At 53.5% G+C, this 18,987-nt stretch overlaps 1 protein-coding gene across 3 annotated transcripts in view; it reads left to right on the top strand.

The window, feature by feature from the left end:
* Nucleotides 1–15,283, top strand: part of SIL1 (SIL1 nucleotide exchange factor) — a 92,593-nt gene extending 77,310 nt beyond the window's left edge. For all 3 annotated transcript variants that reach the window (XM_083871893.1, XM_083871894.1, XM_083871892.1), the window contains 3 exons: nt 10,816–10,912; nt 12,959–13,123; nt 14,832–15,283. In XM_083871893.1, the coding sequence (XP_083728019.1) occupies nt 10,816–10,912; nt 12,959–13,123; nt 14,832–15,182 (613 nt within the window). In that variant the 3' untranslated portion in view covers nt 15,183–15,283. The remainder of the gene's footprint in view (nt 1–10,815; nt 10,913–12,958; nt 13,124–14,831) is intronic.
* The last annotated feature ends 3,704 nt before the right edge of the window (nt 15,284–18,987 follow it).

The following is an 18,987-nucleotide window of genomic DNA, read 5'->3' as shown; positions in this document are numbered from 1 at the left end:
GCCCTGGGGCTGGCCAGAGGAGCAGGATGCAGTCATGTCCTTACTCACCACACAGCAGGTAGCTTCTCAGCCCCCTCCTGCAGGGTTTGTGTGGTCAGCTGGAGGCCATGGCCACCTCCCTGGTGTGCACAGCCCAGGCACAGTCTGAGTCCTGCTGAGGGAACTCGGCACGGAGATGCTCTGCCCCAGCTCAGCACAGGCTGCTCCCATGTGGAGTCACGGACAGCCATCTGGGCAGGAACCATTGGTGCAGGATGGGTGATTTCTGAAGTGATTTCCTGAAGCTTCTGAAGGCAGAGGCAGCACCCGGTCCCCCCAGGGCTGGCAGAGCCTGTGGGGTGCACTCTGCCCCTGGCAGGCCCCGTGGGCAGCAGAGCCATGGGAAGGCACAGGCAGGTTTGTTTATGAGGCTGCAGTTGGCCAGGCTTTTACATCCCAGCAGTGACTGGCAAGCCTTGGCTCCTCCTGCGCCTTCGCAGCACATGTGTGAACTCCTGGTTGTGTCACCTCCCCATCCTCTCCTCACGGAGTCTAGCAGTGGGAAGTGATCATCACAACTCACATTTGCCTGGCGTATGTCTTTCCACAGTTCCAGAGTGTGGAATGAATTGAACCCACTTCCTCTTCACCCTCACATTCAAGCTGTTCTGGATGCAGGCAGCTCAGCTTCCACAACCACGCTTGGCTCTCAGAGCTTTCTTCTGCCCTGGGGATGGAGCCCTTCTCTCCTGCCTGGCAGAACCCTGCCTGGATGCTCCTCCTTACAGGGATGTTGTTCATCTCACGATCTTTTGGGCTTTTCCTAACCCTTTCCTTGCCAGGCTGAGGCTCTCTGTCCACTCCCTCCTCCACTGTGGTGAAGGAGGGCTTTTTGTCTTTGCCTTCAGAGTCATTAAATCTTAATTAGCACGTTGGCTTTCTTTGTCAAGGTATCTGCTCTCTCCATCCATCAGTGATGTAGGGCACACTGCTGACATTCTCTTCTTCCTGCGTAATTGTCTTATTCCAGTGCATCTTCTGTGCAGAATCTTCCCTTCTGGAAGTGCTCCTCTCCCTGCTCACACTCTTCCTGAGCACCCAGTTCAGCTCTGGTACCTGCCATGGCTTTGTTTCTTATACCTGCATATGAATTCTTTATGCAGTTCCCGTATTTTATTAAATACCATGATCATTTTGACTCTTTGAGAGCTTGATTCAGGCATTTGTAGATGTTTCCTTCACCCTTTCTCTGAAGATGGTGTCTGTGTCACCCAGCTTCAGTGTTCCTACATGAGTGTCCACCTGAGCTGGCTATCCAGGCTCCCTTTCCAGCCAGGGACAGGGAATCCTCCAACTGGCAAATCACTCCAGCTAAGGCAGGAGTCAAAGGCAGACGCATCTCCCATGAGACAAATCATCTTTTCTGCTTGCTGCTGCTGACCTTGAATTCCTCAGATGCTTCTCAGAACAGTTGCAGCCCCCTTTAGAGTGACCCTAAAGTTCTGGGCCATGAATTTGCTTCTCTGGGTTAGTCAGGGCAAGTGCCATGGAAAAACAGACACAGAGACCCCAGGGATGTGCAGACCAAAGGTCAGGACATGTTACTGAGGGAGCCCGGGCAGCTTTTATGGGCTGGATGTCTTAATTGTAGCTGTCTGATGTTAACAGAGATGAATCTCGCACTTGGAAAGGTTTGGGGAAATGTTTCTTCTTGATTTGTGTTTAGGAAATGTAAAGGTATATAGCAAATGTTTAAAAACCAACAGCAACAGTAAAAACAGTAATTATAGGTGGGTACAATTTTCTTTTATCTTTTAATTGAAGTTGCTAGAAAAAATGACTGCTGTGCTGATACTTGGCAGGGACACTGATGTGAGTACCCACTTGTTTCTGAAAAACGCTGTGGGATTTTTAATGACCATCAGCAGCACAACCTTGATTTTTAAATGTCATCCTAAATGTAGCAGTTACAGCCTCCTCTGCCATGGCATGTGGGTGGGTGAGTAGGGATGAATCAGAAAGCAGAAAGAATTGCTGGTGCTTTCTATGGCTCCCAAGTTTTCCTTGAGGGCTTCCCACCCAGGAACTGGCTGGAATTGTCCGAGGGTTGTGCTGTAGCCCCGGTCCCATGGCATCTCCTGCTGTTGCTCTCCCCTCTATTAATCCATGATTAAGTTACTTGATGTAGAATGAGTTTGTCAGGTTTCTTCAGGAGCTGGTATTCCACAGGATATCCTCTCTGTTTATCAAAACAGATAAATTATAAAAAGGTTTCCTAGCTTCTGCAGATGCAGCTTTTCATTCTCTCTCTGGCTGGAAACATTCCCCAGGTTTCGCTTTCGGACCTGAAATCTGTGCTTGGCATTTGCAAGATGGTGATTTGCTTTTGTAAATGGAGCGAAGTCTTGGTTTTGAGTTATGACTCAGTGAAACAAATCTACTTTTATCGACTAAAACGATTCTAATAGCACCATTAAACCCGGTGGGACCGGGAAGAGCCAGATTGCCACTCCAGTGGGGGGGATCCAGCATCTTCCCTGGCCTGCCAAAGAGTGGGACGGGCCGGGCTGAGGCTCGGGAGCGATGAGTGGATCGGGGTTTGAGGAGCATCCCCTTCCCGCCGTGGTCCCCGGGGCTGTTGCGGGACACGGCCGGCAGCCGGGCGGGTGAGAGCGGATGGAAGGCTCGGCTCGGAGCGGCGCTCTGCCCGCCCGGGGACGGGAGGAGCTGCGAGCAGATGGCAGGGTTAAAATAGGACAGAGCTGCGCCGAGCGGCTGCTGCAAGGCAGAGGAGTGAAATGCCTGTTCTCACACTTCGCTTTGTGTCTCTGGGAAGAGCTGCGCAGTGCTTGCGCTCCGCTGGCATTCCCAGCAGGAACGCGCCAGGCAAAGGCTTCCTCGGGTTTTTGGTATTATTAGCACTTATCTTAAAGAAAAATCAGCTCAAATGAGCAAGCAAACAAATAAAGCGAGTAACAATGGAAGGGCTCAGCCTCGGGCCCCCTTTAGCATCTCTCAGGATGATTAGTGGGATGTGTCACATCGGCACCGGAGAGTGGGAGCGTTCTGAACCGAGGCTCTTCTTATGGTGCTTTCAGACAGCTTTTTGCAGTGTTTTCATCTCACCTAAGGCGTGTGAATAGGCTTTGTTGAAATACCCGAGTGACTTGACGTGCCTGGAATGATGCCCAGAGCGATTCAGCAGACTCGGGGGGAGAATTCTCTGCAAAGCTGCCCCACTGCGGGGTCTGAGGGGCTCGTTGGGGGTCCTGCAGAAGCAGCAAAGGGCAGAGAAGGACCTTGGGTGTTCTGCCACCATCCTGGGCCACCTCAGGTCTGGAGCCGGGAGGGCAGAGGCATGCAGAGAACAGGAACGTGAGGAAGAGGAGGAGCAGGGAGGCAGGAGCCAGCACTCACACTCGCCCTGACGTGGCTGCCGACGCTCCTGGGAGCATTTCAGTCTCCCCGTCTATAAATCAGGACGTACTTTGAAGGCTCTGTGGTGAACAACTCGGGATGAGCTCGACTCCGTGGTGTTAATCCTGCACTATTGTTCTTGTTTCTTGCTGTGTTGGGATTTTTTAAAAAAGAAATCAACACAATTTTTAGGGCTCTGGCTAAAGTGGCACAAAAATAAATGTGTTCTGCTTACTCTTGGAGAGCATCTCCTCATTTTTATTAATGTAGCCTCTGATGAAACACAGCCCATCCTTGTCTGACCTACAGTAAATACCAGGCTTTCAGGAATCCATGGGGAGTGTTTTGTAAGCATGGCACACAGAGCCATAAGGTTGATTTACCCTCAGAAACAAAACATCAGTTTGGGTGATTGAGTACTGGGGGGATTTCCTGGGCTGCTTTTCTCCATGCACTGTGGAGCACTCGCCTGTACCTGGAAGGATCAATCATTTACCACACTGAACTAGAAGAGAGCTCACTCTGTTCCTGTGACCACTGCAGGTGGGACATGAGTCACCTAGTCCAGCCCTTGTGTCACAGAGGGGTGACAAACCCTCAGAGTGGCCTGCACAGTCCATCCTTCACCATCAGAATGGAGAAGTCAGGCTGACCTTGATGGTGCTGACATGGGGACAGCAATCATCCTTAAAATCTCCAAACCTTTCTATTGTATCATAAAACAGTCTGTGGCTTGTTGATTAAACCCACAGAAGCTGAGCTGTCATCTCAGGCTCTTGAAGCTCCACCCCCCACTTGCCCTGGTGTCTGTGGGAGCTCCAGGTGCAAATCCCCCCCAGGAGCAGCCCAGTGAGGGCTCAGTCACAGCACTCGTGTCCTTGGAGCCAGGGGTTTGTGCTGGCACTGAAATACAGCTCAGAGCTGGCAAAGCCAAGGGTCAGGAGAAAAGGGCTCTGGGGGTGTCCTGGGAGGCCTCACTCCTGCTATGGCAGTGAGATTCCTGCCTGGGCTTGCTTTGGGGCTGTGTGTGATCTCCTACCTGGTTTTGTGGGACCACTTTTTCCTTTGGCTATAAATACAGTCAGTCAGTTTGTTGTTTGTGTGTGTTCAGCAGAACAATTTGGAGTGATTGTGTTTTTTTTTTAACTGAGATTTACTGCCAGATTCGGTATTCACTCTACTCTGCTTCCTAGAGAGGTGAGGAAGAGGGGACTAAACTCAGTCCCTGTGTTCCCAATGCTTTCTCCGTGCTTTGGGCAACTCCTTGATTCTGCTGACTCACACAAGTGCCCCAGCTCCTGCATCTCACACCTGGAATGCTGGGTCCCAGCTGCAGGGGCTTTCTGCAGCCCTGCGAGGTGTCTTGCTGCAGCAGATTTGTTATTCTGTATTTTTATTTAATTACTTACTTTTACAGCTCTTTGCATAAATCTAATTATCCATCTGTTAGGCTTTGTTAGGGCACTGCACCTCCTTGGATTTCTTCCTGTTCTAAACACTAAACTTGCTCTGCCTGGGCTCAGGTGAGCTGGATCTCCTCCCTGCAGGGCTCTCAGTGTGTCCAGGGCTCCCAATGGCTCCTGACCACACCAAGCTCTGCACTTCCAGCTCAGTGTTGTGACTGCAAAGGGCCAGGAGCTCACATGAGGTAATTCCCACTTCCATGGTGTGGCTGGGAGTAGAGTGTTCCCAGATAAACCCGGTGTCACTGTGTTCCAGTGGGAACAGTGTGTTCCAGCTACTGTGGGGCTCTGCAATGGGGTGTTACAGCCCTCCTGCTTTCAGAGGGGATTCTGGAGGGCTCACAAGAAACTCACCTCTCTCTTGCCTGGAACACAGATATGTGGTTGGAAACCAAGCCAAGGTTCCCCCAGCTTTTCCCAGGTGTCTTCCACACTGTTCCTGCATCTCTGGGATGATTCATGCTCCCAGGTCTGAGTATCACATCAGCCCATCAAAATCACAGAGTCACGTACTCAGCTCCAATTTATTCTCTGCAGTTCTGTTCTCCTCTTAGCAACAAATACTCCATAACCTAATTGCTCATTAAAGGCCGTGCTGTGTCCCTGTAATCCAGGATGTCACAGGCAGCCGTGCTGCTCTCCCAGGGACGCCGCTGCTCCCCTGCCACGGCAGCGAGCGCCTGGCTTGGTAGAAAGTGAGAAGGCAGCATTGCATTGAAGTGGAGATTTTCATCTTCTTGGGGATTTTTTTATATCTCTCCTATATTCTGGGCCTTTGAACATCTAACATCTCTTTTATGCTTCACATCTTTCATATGAAATTGTTGTATTGTGTTGCCTATTGAAACCTAGTTTTCCTTTTGTCAGGTTTTCCCCCCTCACCCCTGCTTTCTTCTCCACTGTATTTTGATTGGTGTAACTACTTAGGGCTCCATTTTTCTGGGTGGTTTTTATCCTCCTTAAGTTGTAGCTCTGAAGGCCTTTGTCTGTGATAAACTCAGGTCTGAGCTGGTGCTTGGAGCAGAGGATTTTTAGGCCAGTTCTGCTGCATGCAGCCCTTGGGGGAGGCTTTGGGGGTGACTGTGCCTGACTGTGCCTCATCCCTCCTTCTTCTCCCTCCAATAGTCACAGGCAGCCTTGGTGGTGTTGGGGTTATTTTATTATGTATCTCATATTGTGCATGCAAATGTCCTTTTCCATAGCTTGGGACTGTGGAAAGCCTCAGTTAAATGTGTGTTTTATAAAGGATTCACCCACCCTGTGCTTAAATGTCGTTTACTGGCAGAGCCAGGGGCCTTTTGGAGGGCGAGGAGGCTGTAGGGCTGTTGATACAGAGTTGTCCCAGTTATCCTCTTCTTAAGAAGGAAGCTGGGAAGTTTGGAAGGAGATGTGGATACCTGAAAAGTTGTGGATTCAGAGCCATCTGGCTCATTGCAGCTGCTCCATGGTCATTTCCCACAGGGATAGTTCATAGCCAGAGCTTGGAATGCAGGAGGAAACCATGTTCTCCTTGTGCGTTGCTTCTCACTTGAAGGGTTTTAATGCTTTTATTTTTTTATTCTTGAACATGCAATCTGAAATTCAGTCATGCAAGTATTAACGAGCTGCTGATCACCCTGCCTCTCTTTTCTGCCCTTGTTCAGAGTCTCAGATTTACAGCTCTAGTTCAGGCTGGAATTACTGACACTGTAATGATCTGTTTTATCTCTCTGTCTATTATTTGTCAAATAATTTTAACATGACTGTGCTTACAAGAGCTGTCAGAAATCCTCCAAACACTGAGAAGGATGAAGAAGTCATTGGCCTTTTCAAGTGTGACCCTGGTTGCATTGCTTTGTTTCCAGAACTCACGAAAATGACCTTTCCCATTGCCTGTCAAATTGTGACCCAGGCGTGAGGGTTTGAGAGCCCCAGGAGCCAGACAAGGCACATCTCAGTCCTGTTGGTTCACTCTTGTTTTCTCCATTAACAGATTTTGGACTGCAAACAGGGGAGGGAAGGGAAAGGGGGAGGGCAAGGTAAGCAGTGCTGCCTTGCCGCCTGTTTCTGATCCTCAGGTTACCGCACAAGCTAAATAGACTACACTAAATATTTTAGGCTGTTTCACAGGCTTACAGACTTTGATCCTCAGCTTTGATTTCCCAGGCGGCACCACTGAGCGCTGGTTCTGAGCAGAGAAGACACCCATTAAGCCCCTCTAGCCCGGTGATTACTGTGCCTTTGCACCAGCACCGGGATTTCATCACAGCTCAGCTTTGCAGCCTCGACTCCCTGCGCCTGGGGAGATGCCAAGGCAGGAGAAGAGCTGTGCTAGCACCCAGGCAGGGGCAGCTTGTCCATCTCATTCTCTTCCACTCCCCTGCTGGGTCCTTCCCCACCTGGCTTCAGCGAGATGCCCAGGAGAGGAGATGACCCTTTCTTTCCCAAGGTCTCATGCAGTTTCTGCAACAAGCAGGCCATTAAATAAATATTCTCTGTGTGTCTTTGTCAGAGCAGTAGAGATGAGAGTATTTGCCCGCCTGCCCTGCTCTGTTCCTCCAAGTCCCCAGGTCCCTCTGCACCACCTGCCTTGCCTTTTTTTTTTTTTTTTTTTTTTTTAACCTAAGTCTAATTTTGCTGCCTTATTGTAAGTTCCCACCTTACTCCAGAGCTGCTGTCACCTCAGGGCTGTGTTGCTGCTTTTCAGTCTTCCCACACCCATTGCATGTGCATTCTGCAAAAACTTTGAGAAGTCTCTCCTAAATTTGTGCACTTGGCGTTGTCCTAGGAGGAGTGGAACAAGGGTATCTCTTAGCAGAGAGTACTCGTCAAAAACACCTTCATCTGCAAAGTGGGAACCGCTTTCATGCCATGAGTTGCCAGTGAAAATGGCACAGAATGTGGGCAGCATGGCTGAGAGGCACAAGGAGCTCAGATGTGCAGCGAGGGCCACATCTGGAGGAGACTTGCTGTGACCCCACAGTGAGGGCACACTGGGGCTGTTCAGCCCCCAGGGCTCTCTTTTGTGAAGCTGCATGGGGCTTGTGTTGAGTCTCTGCAGCCCGTGGCTGTTCCTCACCTGGGATAGGGGCTGGTTAATCTCATCAGTCAGCAGCACACCCAAATCTGTGCCATCACTGCAGCATTATGGGATGTCACCGTAGGCTGGCCCAGTCCTGGCCCAGCCTCAGACTCCCATTTCAGTGGATTTTGTTGCAGGTGTCACCATCCTGTCTCCATTAGCAGATTAGCACAGTTGAATTTCCCATGTGAGCGCTCCACAGTCTGTCTCATTGTGTTTATTTTGTTCAGGCTGCTTTTCCCTGGGCTTGACAGTGTAATTTGTACAAATCTCTGCTGAGTTTTCCAAACCTTCAAACAAGCTTTTTTGTTAGCTTGAAGCCAGGACCATTGATAGCAGAGACAGAGCAACAGGAGCATTGAGAAGTGAGCAGCACACCCACCAGCCAGGAAGGCTCCCTCACCTCCGGAGCTACTCCTTGGCAAAAGCTCCATGGTTCAGAAATTTTAATTAGATCAAATCCTCCAGGTGACCAGCCAAGCATTAAAGGCATACCAATTTCTCAGTTGTGTCTCTTGCTGTAAGGGTTTTTATTATTTATTTTAGAGAGATTTGACAAAAGAGCTTGGATATCCCAAATGTGCTGTTCTCCTTGAATGGCACCAGGAGGTCTCCAGCCCAGGGCATTATCCTTCCAGTGCACTTCTACTCAGCAAAATGCCTTCCTGCAAGCTGCTTCTGCACTTGCTCTGGTCTCCATTGCCCAGAGGGACTTGCACATGAAATAGGATCAGATTTTTGGACATGCTATTGGGGCCATGGCTATGGCTGCAGGTTTGGCTGGAGATGAATGAAAACCCCAGTTGTGAGCTGGGGGAGATGGCCTTGGGCCCAGGAGTGGCCTGGGGACAGCAGAAGTTTTAGGGCTTGTGCTGTTCGCCTTTCTTGACTCCCCAAATGAGTGCCCAGCTTATTCAGAGATGCCATCAATGGGTCATTGCACAACATATTGGAGTGAGAAATCACATCCTGTTTTTGCAGGGGGAGACTCTTCTGCACTTCCTGGCATGAGTAGGTTGGGGATGGACTCCTCATGGTGGATGTGTCAGGTCCCACTGACCCAGGCACTGCAGAAGCTGCTTTGCCTCCAGGGATACTGCAGGGCTGGTTCATGGGGGTCTGAGTATTGTGCTGCAAAAATCTCATCTGCAGGAGGATCCTGGAGCTCCTGGGTTTGTTTTTTCTTCCTCCTGCCCTGTCTGGGCAGGTCACAGATGCCCCCACAGGGTGCCTGTGCCATGGCTGTGCCTGGATTTCTGCTGCAGCAAGCGGGAGAGGAAGAAGAAATCAAAGGTGGCTTTCAACAAACTGTTCCCTTTTTCTGCCCTGAGGTCAGCCTGCTATTGCCAGCTGGGAAGTCCCACACCAGTTCTGCTCTGAGCCATGGTTTTAACTCCAAGCTGCTCCTTGCCCAGCACCATTTGGCTCTGATTTTAGTTTCTTTATGACCCTGCCTGCCTCTGTCTCTCTTATTTCCTGGAGGGGCTGGGCTGTGGCTGCTCCAGCAGCTCCCTGGGAGCAGTGAGAGCTGTGGGTCTGTGCAGGCTCAGTGACCTTTGACTGGCACGGTGCAACTGCTGCTTCAGAGCCGAGCAAAGGCTGAAGTGCTGGAGCTGTTCCTGGAGTGTGAGAGCCCCGGGATCAGGGATCAGACAGCTGGCACACTGTGCCCTGACTGTGAAAGCTCTGCCAAAGAGGGAGCCTGGAGTGTCTGACATCTCCACCACCTTCCAAGATGCATTAGAAGTGGGCTTGCAAAGCATCAGCGTGGATGGAGGAATGGTCTGTCTGTGTGTCTGTGTGTCTGTCTTTCCCTGGGCAGCTGCTGACATCTTGACTTGAGGTTTCAGCCTGTCCTGGCAAGCAGAAGGGTAGATTTATCCACAGTACTCCTTGGAGAGGAGCTCTTGCTGTGAGAGGTGTGTGGGTGATCAGCATGCTCACAGCCAGCAAGGAGAGGGGGAAGCAGGAACTGGAATATGTTCAGGAGTGGATGTGATGTGGAGTGAGAGGATTCATGGAGCCACAGGGAAGGGCTCCTTGCCAGAGGAGGCCAAGAGGGATGGGGGGCAAGATGGGAAGGCCCAGGTGACCCAGTGTGACCCTCCCCACCCCTGCTGCCTTCATTTCAGGTGTGTTTGAGGTGGCTGCAGGGTTTGTACCTTCTCCATAACCATGAGCCAGGGTTGGTGGGAATTGGGGGATTGCTTTTTTGGGATCAGTCTGGATTGACCCTTGTTCATGTCCACTGTGGGGTGGAAATATAATTAAATAGAATCATTGAATTTGGAAAAGACCTCCAAGATCATCGAGTCCATGCCGTGCCTGATCCCCACCTTGTCCCCAGCCCAGAGCACTCAGTGCCACCTCAAGGTGTTCCTTGGACACCTCCAGGGATGGGCACTCCAAACCTCTCTGGGCAGTTCCAATCCCTGAGCACCCTTTCCATGGGGAAGTTCCTGCTGATGTCCAGCCTGAGGCTCCCCTGGCTCAACCTGAGGCCGTTCCCTCTCCTCCTGTCCTTGTTCCCTGGGAGCAGAGCCCAACCTCCTCAACTGTCCCCTCCTGTCAGGGACTTGTGCAGAGCCACAAGGTCCCCCCTGAGCCTCCTTTTCTCCAGGCTGAGCCCCTTTCCCAGCTCCCTCAACCTCTCTTGGTGCTCCAGCCCCTTTCCCAGCTTCATTCCCTGCCCTGGACACGCTCCAGCCCCTCAGGCCAGGAGGGTCCTGAAGTGAACACAGCCCTCAAGGTCCCTCAGCAGTGCCAGCACAGGGGACAGGCCCTGTCCTGGTCCTGCTGCCACCCTAGTGTGTTGGTATCAGCCAGACCAGGGTCCCTTCCACCTTGTCCTGCCCCACTCTGTTGGTGACCTGCCTTTTGCTTTCAATCCTGCAGCAACCCCAAAGTGCAGATTGAAGCCATCGAGGGGGGTGCCCTGCAGAAGCTCATGGTTATCCTGGCCACAGAACAACCCCTGGCTGTCAAAAAGAAGGTGAGGAGTGGGGCTGCACCTCTGGGCAAAGCTGGGTTTGTGCTGAGCTCTGTGTAAACACCATCAGGACATCACAGACCTCTGGAGAATGTGGGACCCCTGCTGCTCCCCACGCTGGGTGGGCTTCACTCCCAGGGGTGCAGGAGAGGGGCCCTGGATGCCAAACCACCCCAGCAGCACTGGCTGGTGCTTGCACTCTCCTGGCTCTGCCCCCCCAGTGCCAGCAGTGGCACTCGGGTGGCTCTGCCAGCCCATGGGACAGGGCACAGAGCCACAGCTCCTGAGGGGCACAGGTGAGGGTCCCCATCGCAGCACAGCCATCACGGGCTGACAAACATGGGAGCTGACATTTGGAGGAGCTAATTGCTGCAGCCAGCCCCGTGTCCTGTCTTTGACAGGGGCTTTGGAGCAAGGAGCAGCACCAAGAGCCCCCAGCCAAATGTGCACCGCTGTCCATCCGGCTAGGGGCTTCCTCGCCCCCTCCCTCCCTCTCTCCCTCCCTCCCTGCTGTATTCCCTGGAGCATGAGATCCCATTACCCTCACTTTAGCATGTTATGCCACCTCTGTAACATCACCTGGCTGCTCACAAACCCCCAGCCTCGTTTTCCCCAGGGACCTCCTGTATGAGTGGTCCAGCAGGGTGGGAGGACCACTGGCTCTTCCATTCGCCTGTAACAAGCTCCCTAAAATATGTTCCCTTTTAACCGTGGTCAGAGTCCTCCAGCAAGTGAAAGGCACAGGAGAAGGCTGTGGAACTCTTGCATTTGGCCATGGATGTCCATGCTCAGGATGCTCCATGCTCAGAAACTCCTCCCAGGAGTGCCTGTGGCTGAACCCAGAGCTCCTTTTGGGGTGGGGAGGGATGGCTGGGCATGCAGGGGCCTTCACAACATTGCTGTGAACGGAGTAATTCTTTCCAGTGAACCTGAGTGCATCGTGCTGGCAGCCCCTGGAGAAATGAGCAGGGTGGGCTCAATATTGTCCCTGTTGACACAGCTGTAGGAGACCCTCCAAGGGTTGAACCCTCTTTTCCAGGAAGCCAGAGGTTTTAATTTCCAGTCCCGTGCTGTGCACAGTGTCCTGTGTCTCTCCAGACTGAATCCCAAGGACAGGCCCTTCCTGCACAGGGCAGCAGCCCCGGGTTCCCGCTCCAATGGATTTTCTGCCATGGTGCTTACAGCCGTGCACGGCAGCGAGGCCAAAAGTGCATTTCTTCCCTCCACCCTCCTCTGGCCCATGATTTAAAAGGGAGACAGCAGCATCTCAAATTCACCAGCAGCAAGGCAGAAAATGGAAAATAGAAACAAATGGGAGCGGGGAAGACATGGCTGTCAGCTCGGATCTGTCGGTGTGCGGGCCTGGCCCGTTTGTGAGGCGCCCAGATGAGCAGCGTGTCCCCTGCCCCAGGCAGGCCCGGCTGTCCCTGAGCCACCACGGCTGTCACAGCCAGGCAGTGTGACAGGCAGTGGGGCTGGGCTGGCCCCTAATTGCCTCCTCAACTCCAAGCCAAGCCCTGGGGCACCGATGGGTACTGGGCTCTGGGCGTTGGCATGTGGGACTGCACCCTGACAGGGCCTGAGACGGGGCCATGTCCCCTGGCATGGGGACATAAAGGTCTTGTCCTCTGACTGCACAGGACATCACCCCTGGCATCCAAATCACCTCATAGGGATCGGGTTCTGCTGAGTGGTGCTGGACATTCCTCACCCCATCCCATGGCCAGGCTCAGTGCCTGTGTGGGAGAAAGTAATGGGGTTGGGTCTGTCAGGGGCTGGCCACAGGCCCCTCAGTGACAGCCCAGACTGGGGTTTAGATGGAAGCACCCAAGATTTGGCAACCTCATAGTGCTGGGGAGAGTTGGGATTGCAAACAGGACTGCTGGAGATGCCCCTCAGCCAGAAGAGGCTGGTATGCATTTTCTGTGGAGCTGCACACAGATGGGCTGGAGCGTATTTCTGCTGTCCCCATGGGGTGCCATGAAGAGGGGCTGTGCCACATGGGGTGGCCATGGCCACTGTGTTGATTGCCCTCTCTCTCTCCACCAGGCTCTCTTTGCTCTGTCCTCCATGCTGAGGCACTTCCCCTATGCCCAGCAGCAATTCCTCAAGCTGGGTGGCCTCCAGGTTCTCAGGAGCCTCTTCAGGCAGAAGGGGATGGAGCCCCTCCATGTCCGTGTGGTGACACTGCTCTACGACCTCCTCATGGAGAAGGTGAGAGCTGGGATGGCACCTGGCCAGGCACTCCCCACCTTCACCCCCAAACCCAGCCAGGCCTGAACATCCTCACAGGATGAGAGTGAGGAGGAGCCAGCCCAGCATCAGTGGGGATAAGTCCATTGCAGCCCCTTAGCCAACACCACACAAGTGCCTGAGGAGCCCAGAGGAGCTGAAACCTTTGTTTGCCTTCACGGCACTGCCACCATTTCCTCCCGAGGGGCTTTTACCAGCAGGACACTGAGGACATGAGTAGAGAATGCTGGCCCTGAGCTGTGGTATCCAGGGGACAGTCCAGCACTGTTGTGTCCCTGCCTGCCAGACCCCTTTGCCTGCTGCACGTCCCTCACTAGAGCCCAGCCTGCCTGTGTTTTATTTTCAAATACCCTGGATTACTGCTGTAAGTGTCAGTTTAAAGCCTGTCTTTCCTTGCCATTGCTTGTTGTTCAGTCTGTGTGTTTCCCTGACTCCAGAGAATGGGAATTAAATCTACTCTGGCTCAGTTTATGGCCAATTTGCCGTGAGGATTATGGCTGCTCTAATACCTGGGTTGCAGGCATGGCAGAGCAGCACCTCTCTGTTAAATCAGTTATTTTCTAGGAGACTTTGTAAAGGTGCAAATTATTTTAGCAGGTGTGAAATCTTATCAGGTGCTGACTCTAACATGATCCTGTCAGCTCCGTGCAAAAGGAGCAGACAGGGGCATTTTGAGTCAAACCATTCCCATTTGATCCTGCTGTCCATTTCCCAGCTACTCCCTCTGGCAGCCCTAGCTGTTCCCTCCTCCGTGGGTCTGGGGCAGGCCCAGCCCGGGAGATTCTTTCGTTTATGTTGAAACAATAAGTTTTAGCTGCTCTTTGGATTGGGAATGCTGTACCCTGGGTGCTGGGGGGCTGCTCTGAGCTGGAGTGGGAGGTTTGGGATGGGCTGGGTGACTGTCAGATGGGTTGATTTGTTATCATGAACCACCCTGGCAGCTCTCAGTGTGACACAGGAGTCACTGGGGCTCTGAACAGCTCCTCCTGCCACATTCTTTTCCTTTTCACCCCAAATTCTGCCTGCACTTCAACAGGCAGCTCTTAAGAAGACCAGAAGAGGGGAGGTCTCCTTGGTGATCCTTCCATATCCCTGTCAGGAAATTTCATGCTATCAACAGCCCCTCTACCACCTGAGCCCCAAAGGGCTCACTGGGGGATGTGGATATTTCCCTTCCTCCCCTGGCACTGGTGCTGCTCTGGGCTGGTCTCTCTCACTGTAAGAGACCAGCCCTCTGCAGAATTTTAGTACTGGGGTTTTCTGCACCAGGCTGGGAGGGGAAGGTCTGGCTGTGGCTGAAGGAGACTGAGATCCCCATCTCTGGGAAGAGCAGCGTGGAGCCAGGTGATGATGTTCATTAGATGCTGCAGGCACCTGTCAGCAGCAAAAAGCATCAGACCAAAGACTTCACCAGTCCTGCTGAGCTTCCTGCCAGAGTCCCCTGCCAGGCTGTGTGACACAGAAACCCCCCCGTCACTGGGAGTTTTCCAGGGTGGGCACACAGCCCCTGTGGCCAGGGAGCCAGGACACAACCTCTGTCTGGTCTTCTGTGGCAAGTCCCCATCCATGGCAGGTGGTACAGGACATGCATCCTCCTCTACTGTGTCACCTCCTGGGAGCAGTTCCTCTCTGACAAGGACATTAATCTGCATTCCACCACTTCCCACAGATGCTGCTTGAGGACTCACAGCATGGAGAGCAGATGGAGGAGAAGATCCAGCAGTACCAGCAGGTCAGGCTGGTGCCAGCAGTGGTGGAGCAGGGCTGGTGTGCCCTGGTGCCCAATCTGCTAGCCATGCCCGAGCACGACACCCGTGAGAAGGTCCTCAAGCTGGTGGGGGTCCTGGTGGCCTTCTGCAGGGAGCACTACCGGGGGGACCCCGCCCTGGGCACCACCCTCAGCCTCCTGCGCAGCGAGTACGAGGAGCTGGCGGCTGAGGAGCAGAGGGAAGGGGACAAGGACGGCTACTTCAGGGAGCTCCTCAGCTCTATAAACACCATCATCCAGGAATTGAGGTGAAACTGTGGGGTCAGCCCAGTTCTAGGGAATTCAGGGTGACGGCAAGTTTGGCTGGCACTGGTGTAGGTGCACTTTGGAATAAACTGCTGGACTAAACGAGATCCCAGGACTGTGTGCCAACAACTTTGTTATTAAAATAACTTAGGGTGTGGGGAATGTCTTGTTTTCATGGGATACTGCTGGAAAAACAGAGGTGTACAGTGGAGGGAACAAGCTGGGGGCCTAGCTGGGAAATTTGGGATCTGCAGAAAGGAAAAAGCAGTGTTCCTGTGGAGGGCCGTGTTTGTGTCACTCCCAGGAGGGGATGTTTGAATCCCTCCACTCCCTCCAGGCCTGGCAGAGCCCACCTGGTCCCTTCTACCCCCCAGCCCTTGCAGGGCTTTGCCACCACCAGGGATGGGCACAAATGCCACCAGATCCATCCCTCCCTGTGACCCTGCAGCCACTGGGCATTGTGCTCAGATATTTGTGGCTCCCATGTACAGTGTGTCACTTGTCACTGTTAAGTAGCAGGGCTAATTATAACTATTGAATCTTTTTGGATTTTTTTCTTTCTGGGGTTTGTTCAAGCTGTTTTGCTGGCATTAATTTTTTTCTGTTTTTCTCTGAAATGCATTTCCCATCCAGCCTTGCCAAGGCTTTGCTTTATAAGCTTTAAAAATGAATGAATGAATGAATAAATAAATAAATAAATATAACTGATGGTAACAGTCAGGGCAGGCATAGGAAGAGGCTTTTCTGCTGGAAACCTGAGCCTCTGGAGCAATGCCAAGTGAAGCAGGGATCCAGCAGAACTGGGGGGATCAGCACAGGGATGTCTCAGGCTCTGCCTGGCCTTGTCACTGTGTCACAGCTGGATTTAAGGTGGGGATTGTCTAACACCTCCTTAGGGCATGAGCCAGAGAGAAAACCACCAGCAGTCCTCCCTGTCCAACCCCAAAGCCAAAACCCCACTTGCTCCTCCCAAAAAGTCTTAAACCTGGCAAGTTCTTGGGCAGATGCTCACTGGGGATGCAGGTGCTGGCCCTGGGGATGGAGGGGTGCCTGTGAGCCTCCAGGGCAGCTCTGGAGTGAGCAGGGGGTGATTCCTGGTCAGTGCCACTCGGTGCCAACCCTGTGACGACCCCTGTGGCCTGGGATGGCAGCAGGAAGTGCCTGTGTCCCTGGGAAGGTTCCAGTGACCCCCCCAGGCTGCTTCCCACACACTGACACAGCCAAGGATGTGGAGCACTGAAAGGAGGCCAAAAAATGGTAACAAATAACAATTTCCTGGCAGCGCTGCTCCTAAGGCACTGGGCCTTGGCAGGGCATGTGTGGGACAGAGGCTGTGTGAGGTCCTGGGCAGTGGGTCCTCAGGGACCCCACACCCACCCCCTGTGTCTCTCTGCCCAAAGGGCTCCGGGCTCTGCAGGGGGGTCAGAGCCCAAGGAAGGGTGGCAGAGGCGCCCCTGGGTTGTAGCCACCCCCTCTCCACAGCTCTTCCAGGTCTCAGGGGTCATGTCTGAGCACTGGCAGTGCAGCCAGGCAGTGGCACGGGGAGGTGGTGACAGCCATGGAACCTCAGAGGGCACCAAGAGCTGTGCCAAGGGCAGCCATGGCCAAGGCTCAGCCTTCGAGGGCTGAATCCCAAAGAGGGACATCCTTCCTCTGTGTGCATGGCCATGTGTCCCCAGAGGGTGACACAGAAGGGCAGGCGAGCCCTGGGTTGCTTTCCCTGGCCATAAATGCCAGCCCAGGCTGGTGTCCCCACTAATGACAGGTTTGTTCCCCAAATGGCACTGCTGGTTCACAGCCCGGGGTAATGACAGGGCTGCTGCAGCTGCCTGGCCCTCCCCCATCAGGGACAGGGGACACGGCCAGGGCCAGAGCCAGCCTTGCCCCAGCCCCTCTGCAGAGCCGTGCTGGGAATCCCCCAAATTCCTGCAGCCTCCCCCAGGCATGGAGCAAGGCCAGGGGTGGGGGGTCCTTGGGTAGATGGAAATCTTGACTCACTGGACCCTCTCTCTCTGCAGATGTAGGAGGTGGGACAGGCACTCCCATCCTTAATTTTGCTGCTAACAGGGTTCCCCCATTCCTCCAGCTTCAAGAGAGGGTCAAGCATTAAGTGCTGGAGTCACAGAAGCGGCCAGGCCAGGAGCAGCTCTCGCTCCCTCCTCTTGCACCTACAAGAGCATCAGGAGGGCCGTGCCGGCTCAGCCTGAGCTCCTCAAACCCTGGCACCCTTTAGGCAGAGAGGGATTTGGAGCAGAGCCTACGGGCTGTGTCTCCCTGGGACACTCCCCAGCCTCCACCATCCGCAGCTCATGCAGAGGCTGAGCCGTCAGCACTGGAGCAGCTGATGTGCCTTAATGGATTTTTCCTTTTTTCACCCATTTGTTGGGGTTTTGAATGCACTCGCCCCTCCCCACCCTCTGTGCTCTCTCCTCAGATTGTGTGTTTGAGGTTTGGCAGCCGTGGTCTGTTTTGGTGCCCAGCCTCCGTGTAGGCAAACACAGCTCGGGGTGCCCCGCTCTCCGCTCCTGTCCCGCTCCCCGACACATCCCAGAAGCGGTGGGAGCAGGGAGAGCTGGAGTGGGAAAGGCGCTCATTAACGAGCATTAAATCGTGGCACGGAAACTTCGCACACAATTAAGGCGGCATAAATTCAACGTGGCTCTATTCACCGCGGAATTGAATTAAGAGCACTTGAAATCTGGAATAAGACTTATCTCCTGAGGATTTAATGTGGTTTCACTAATACACTTTAGAAGATAATGTGGGTTCATCTTCCTGAGATCCCTGCACTGCCAGGTCTGCCGGGCTCTGGCACAGCCTCAGCAGAGCTGCTGTCCCAATGCACTGCAAAAACCTCCCTAAATCTTTTCAAATCACTGCGAAAAAACACAAACCCCCTCTAGCAAGTACTCTGGCGTGCTCCAGGCGGTGCCGGGGGAGCAGCCATGGGGAGCTGGCGGGCAAGGAAATCCCACAGCCCTTCCCTGCCCAAAGCCACGGTGGGTGCCCCCATCTCCACGGAGGGCTGGGAATTGGGAAGGTAGGGTTTGGCTCCTGGCTCACCGCCGGGGAAAGCGGCCGAAGCATCCCCGGAGCTCTCCCCGCCCGTTCGCTCCCTCCCGAGCCCAGCATCGTCCTCCGGCAGTGAGAGCGACGGCACGAGCCCTTCCCCAGCGCTTAATTACAGGGAGCAGTAATTACTGTAATTCTCTTCAATTGGCTCCCTAATAAAGTCGCAGCTTCGCTGGCGGCCGGAGCCCCTCGCTGAGCCGCTGCCCCAGCGCCGCTTTCACATGCAGGGCTGGAATTCCCTGGCACGGCGGGATCGGCGCTTTTGTGTTTTTGCACTCCTGGTCTTGGCTGCTGCTGAACAACCGCGAGGGGCCGGGGGCAGCACAAGCCGGGGCTGGGTTGGCTCCGGGATCAGGAACTGCCCGGCCCTTCCCCGCTTCGGCCCCAGGATCCGCCGCTCCCCACCTATTGAAACTGGGGTTTCATGACACAAAATCCCCCCTCTTCTAAGGAGAGAGGCGTTTTCTCCCCTCCAGCCGCCGCGGCTGCACTCCTGAACGGAGCAATTAAATGTTACACCAATAATGATTCACCTCGATGCCCTTCTCCGCTCCGAACCCAAAAGCAACTCCCAGAGGAGCAATTCTCGGGTAACAAAAGAAATATGAGTTGAGGTTTTTTGGCCTCCTGTCCCCATCGTGTTCCTGCTGCTCCTGCACCCCTTGGAGCTGCAGCTCTCACCAGGGAAACCACATTTTAATTTCTCGATGCTCAATGTTTGTAGCATAAACTAGTATGT

Source organism: Zosterops lateralis (genome assembly GCF_965231275.1).
Source record: "Zosterops lateralis genome assembly, chromosome: 14".
Taxonomy (NCBI): Eukaryota; Metazoa; Chordata; class Aves; order Passeriformes; family Zosteropidae; genus Zosterops; species Zosterops lateralis.
Note: the sequence above shows the minus strand (reverse complement) of the source record. Positions and strands in the feature narration are given on the sequence as shown.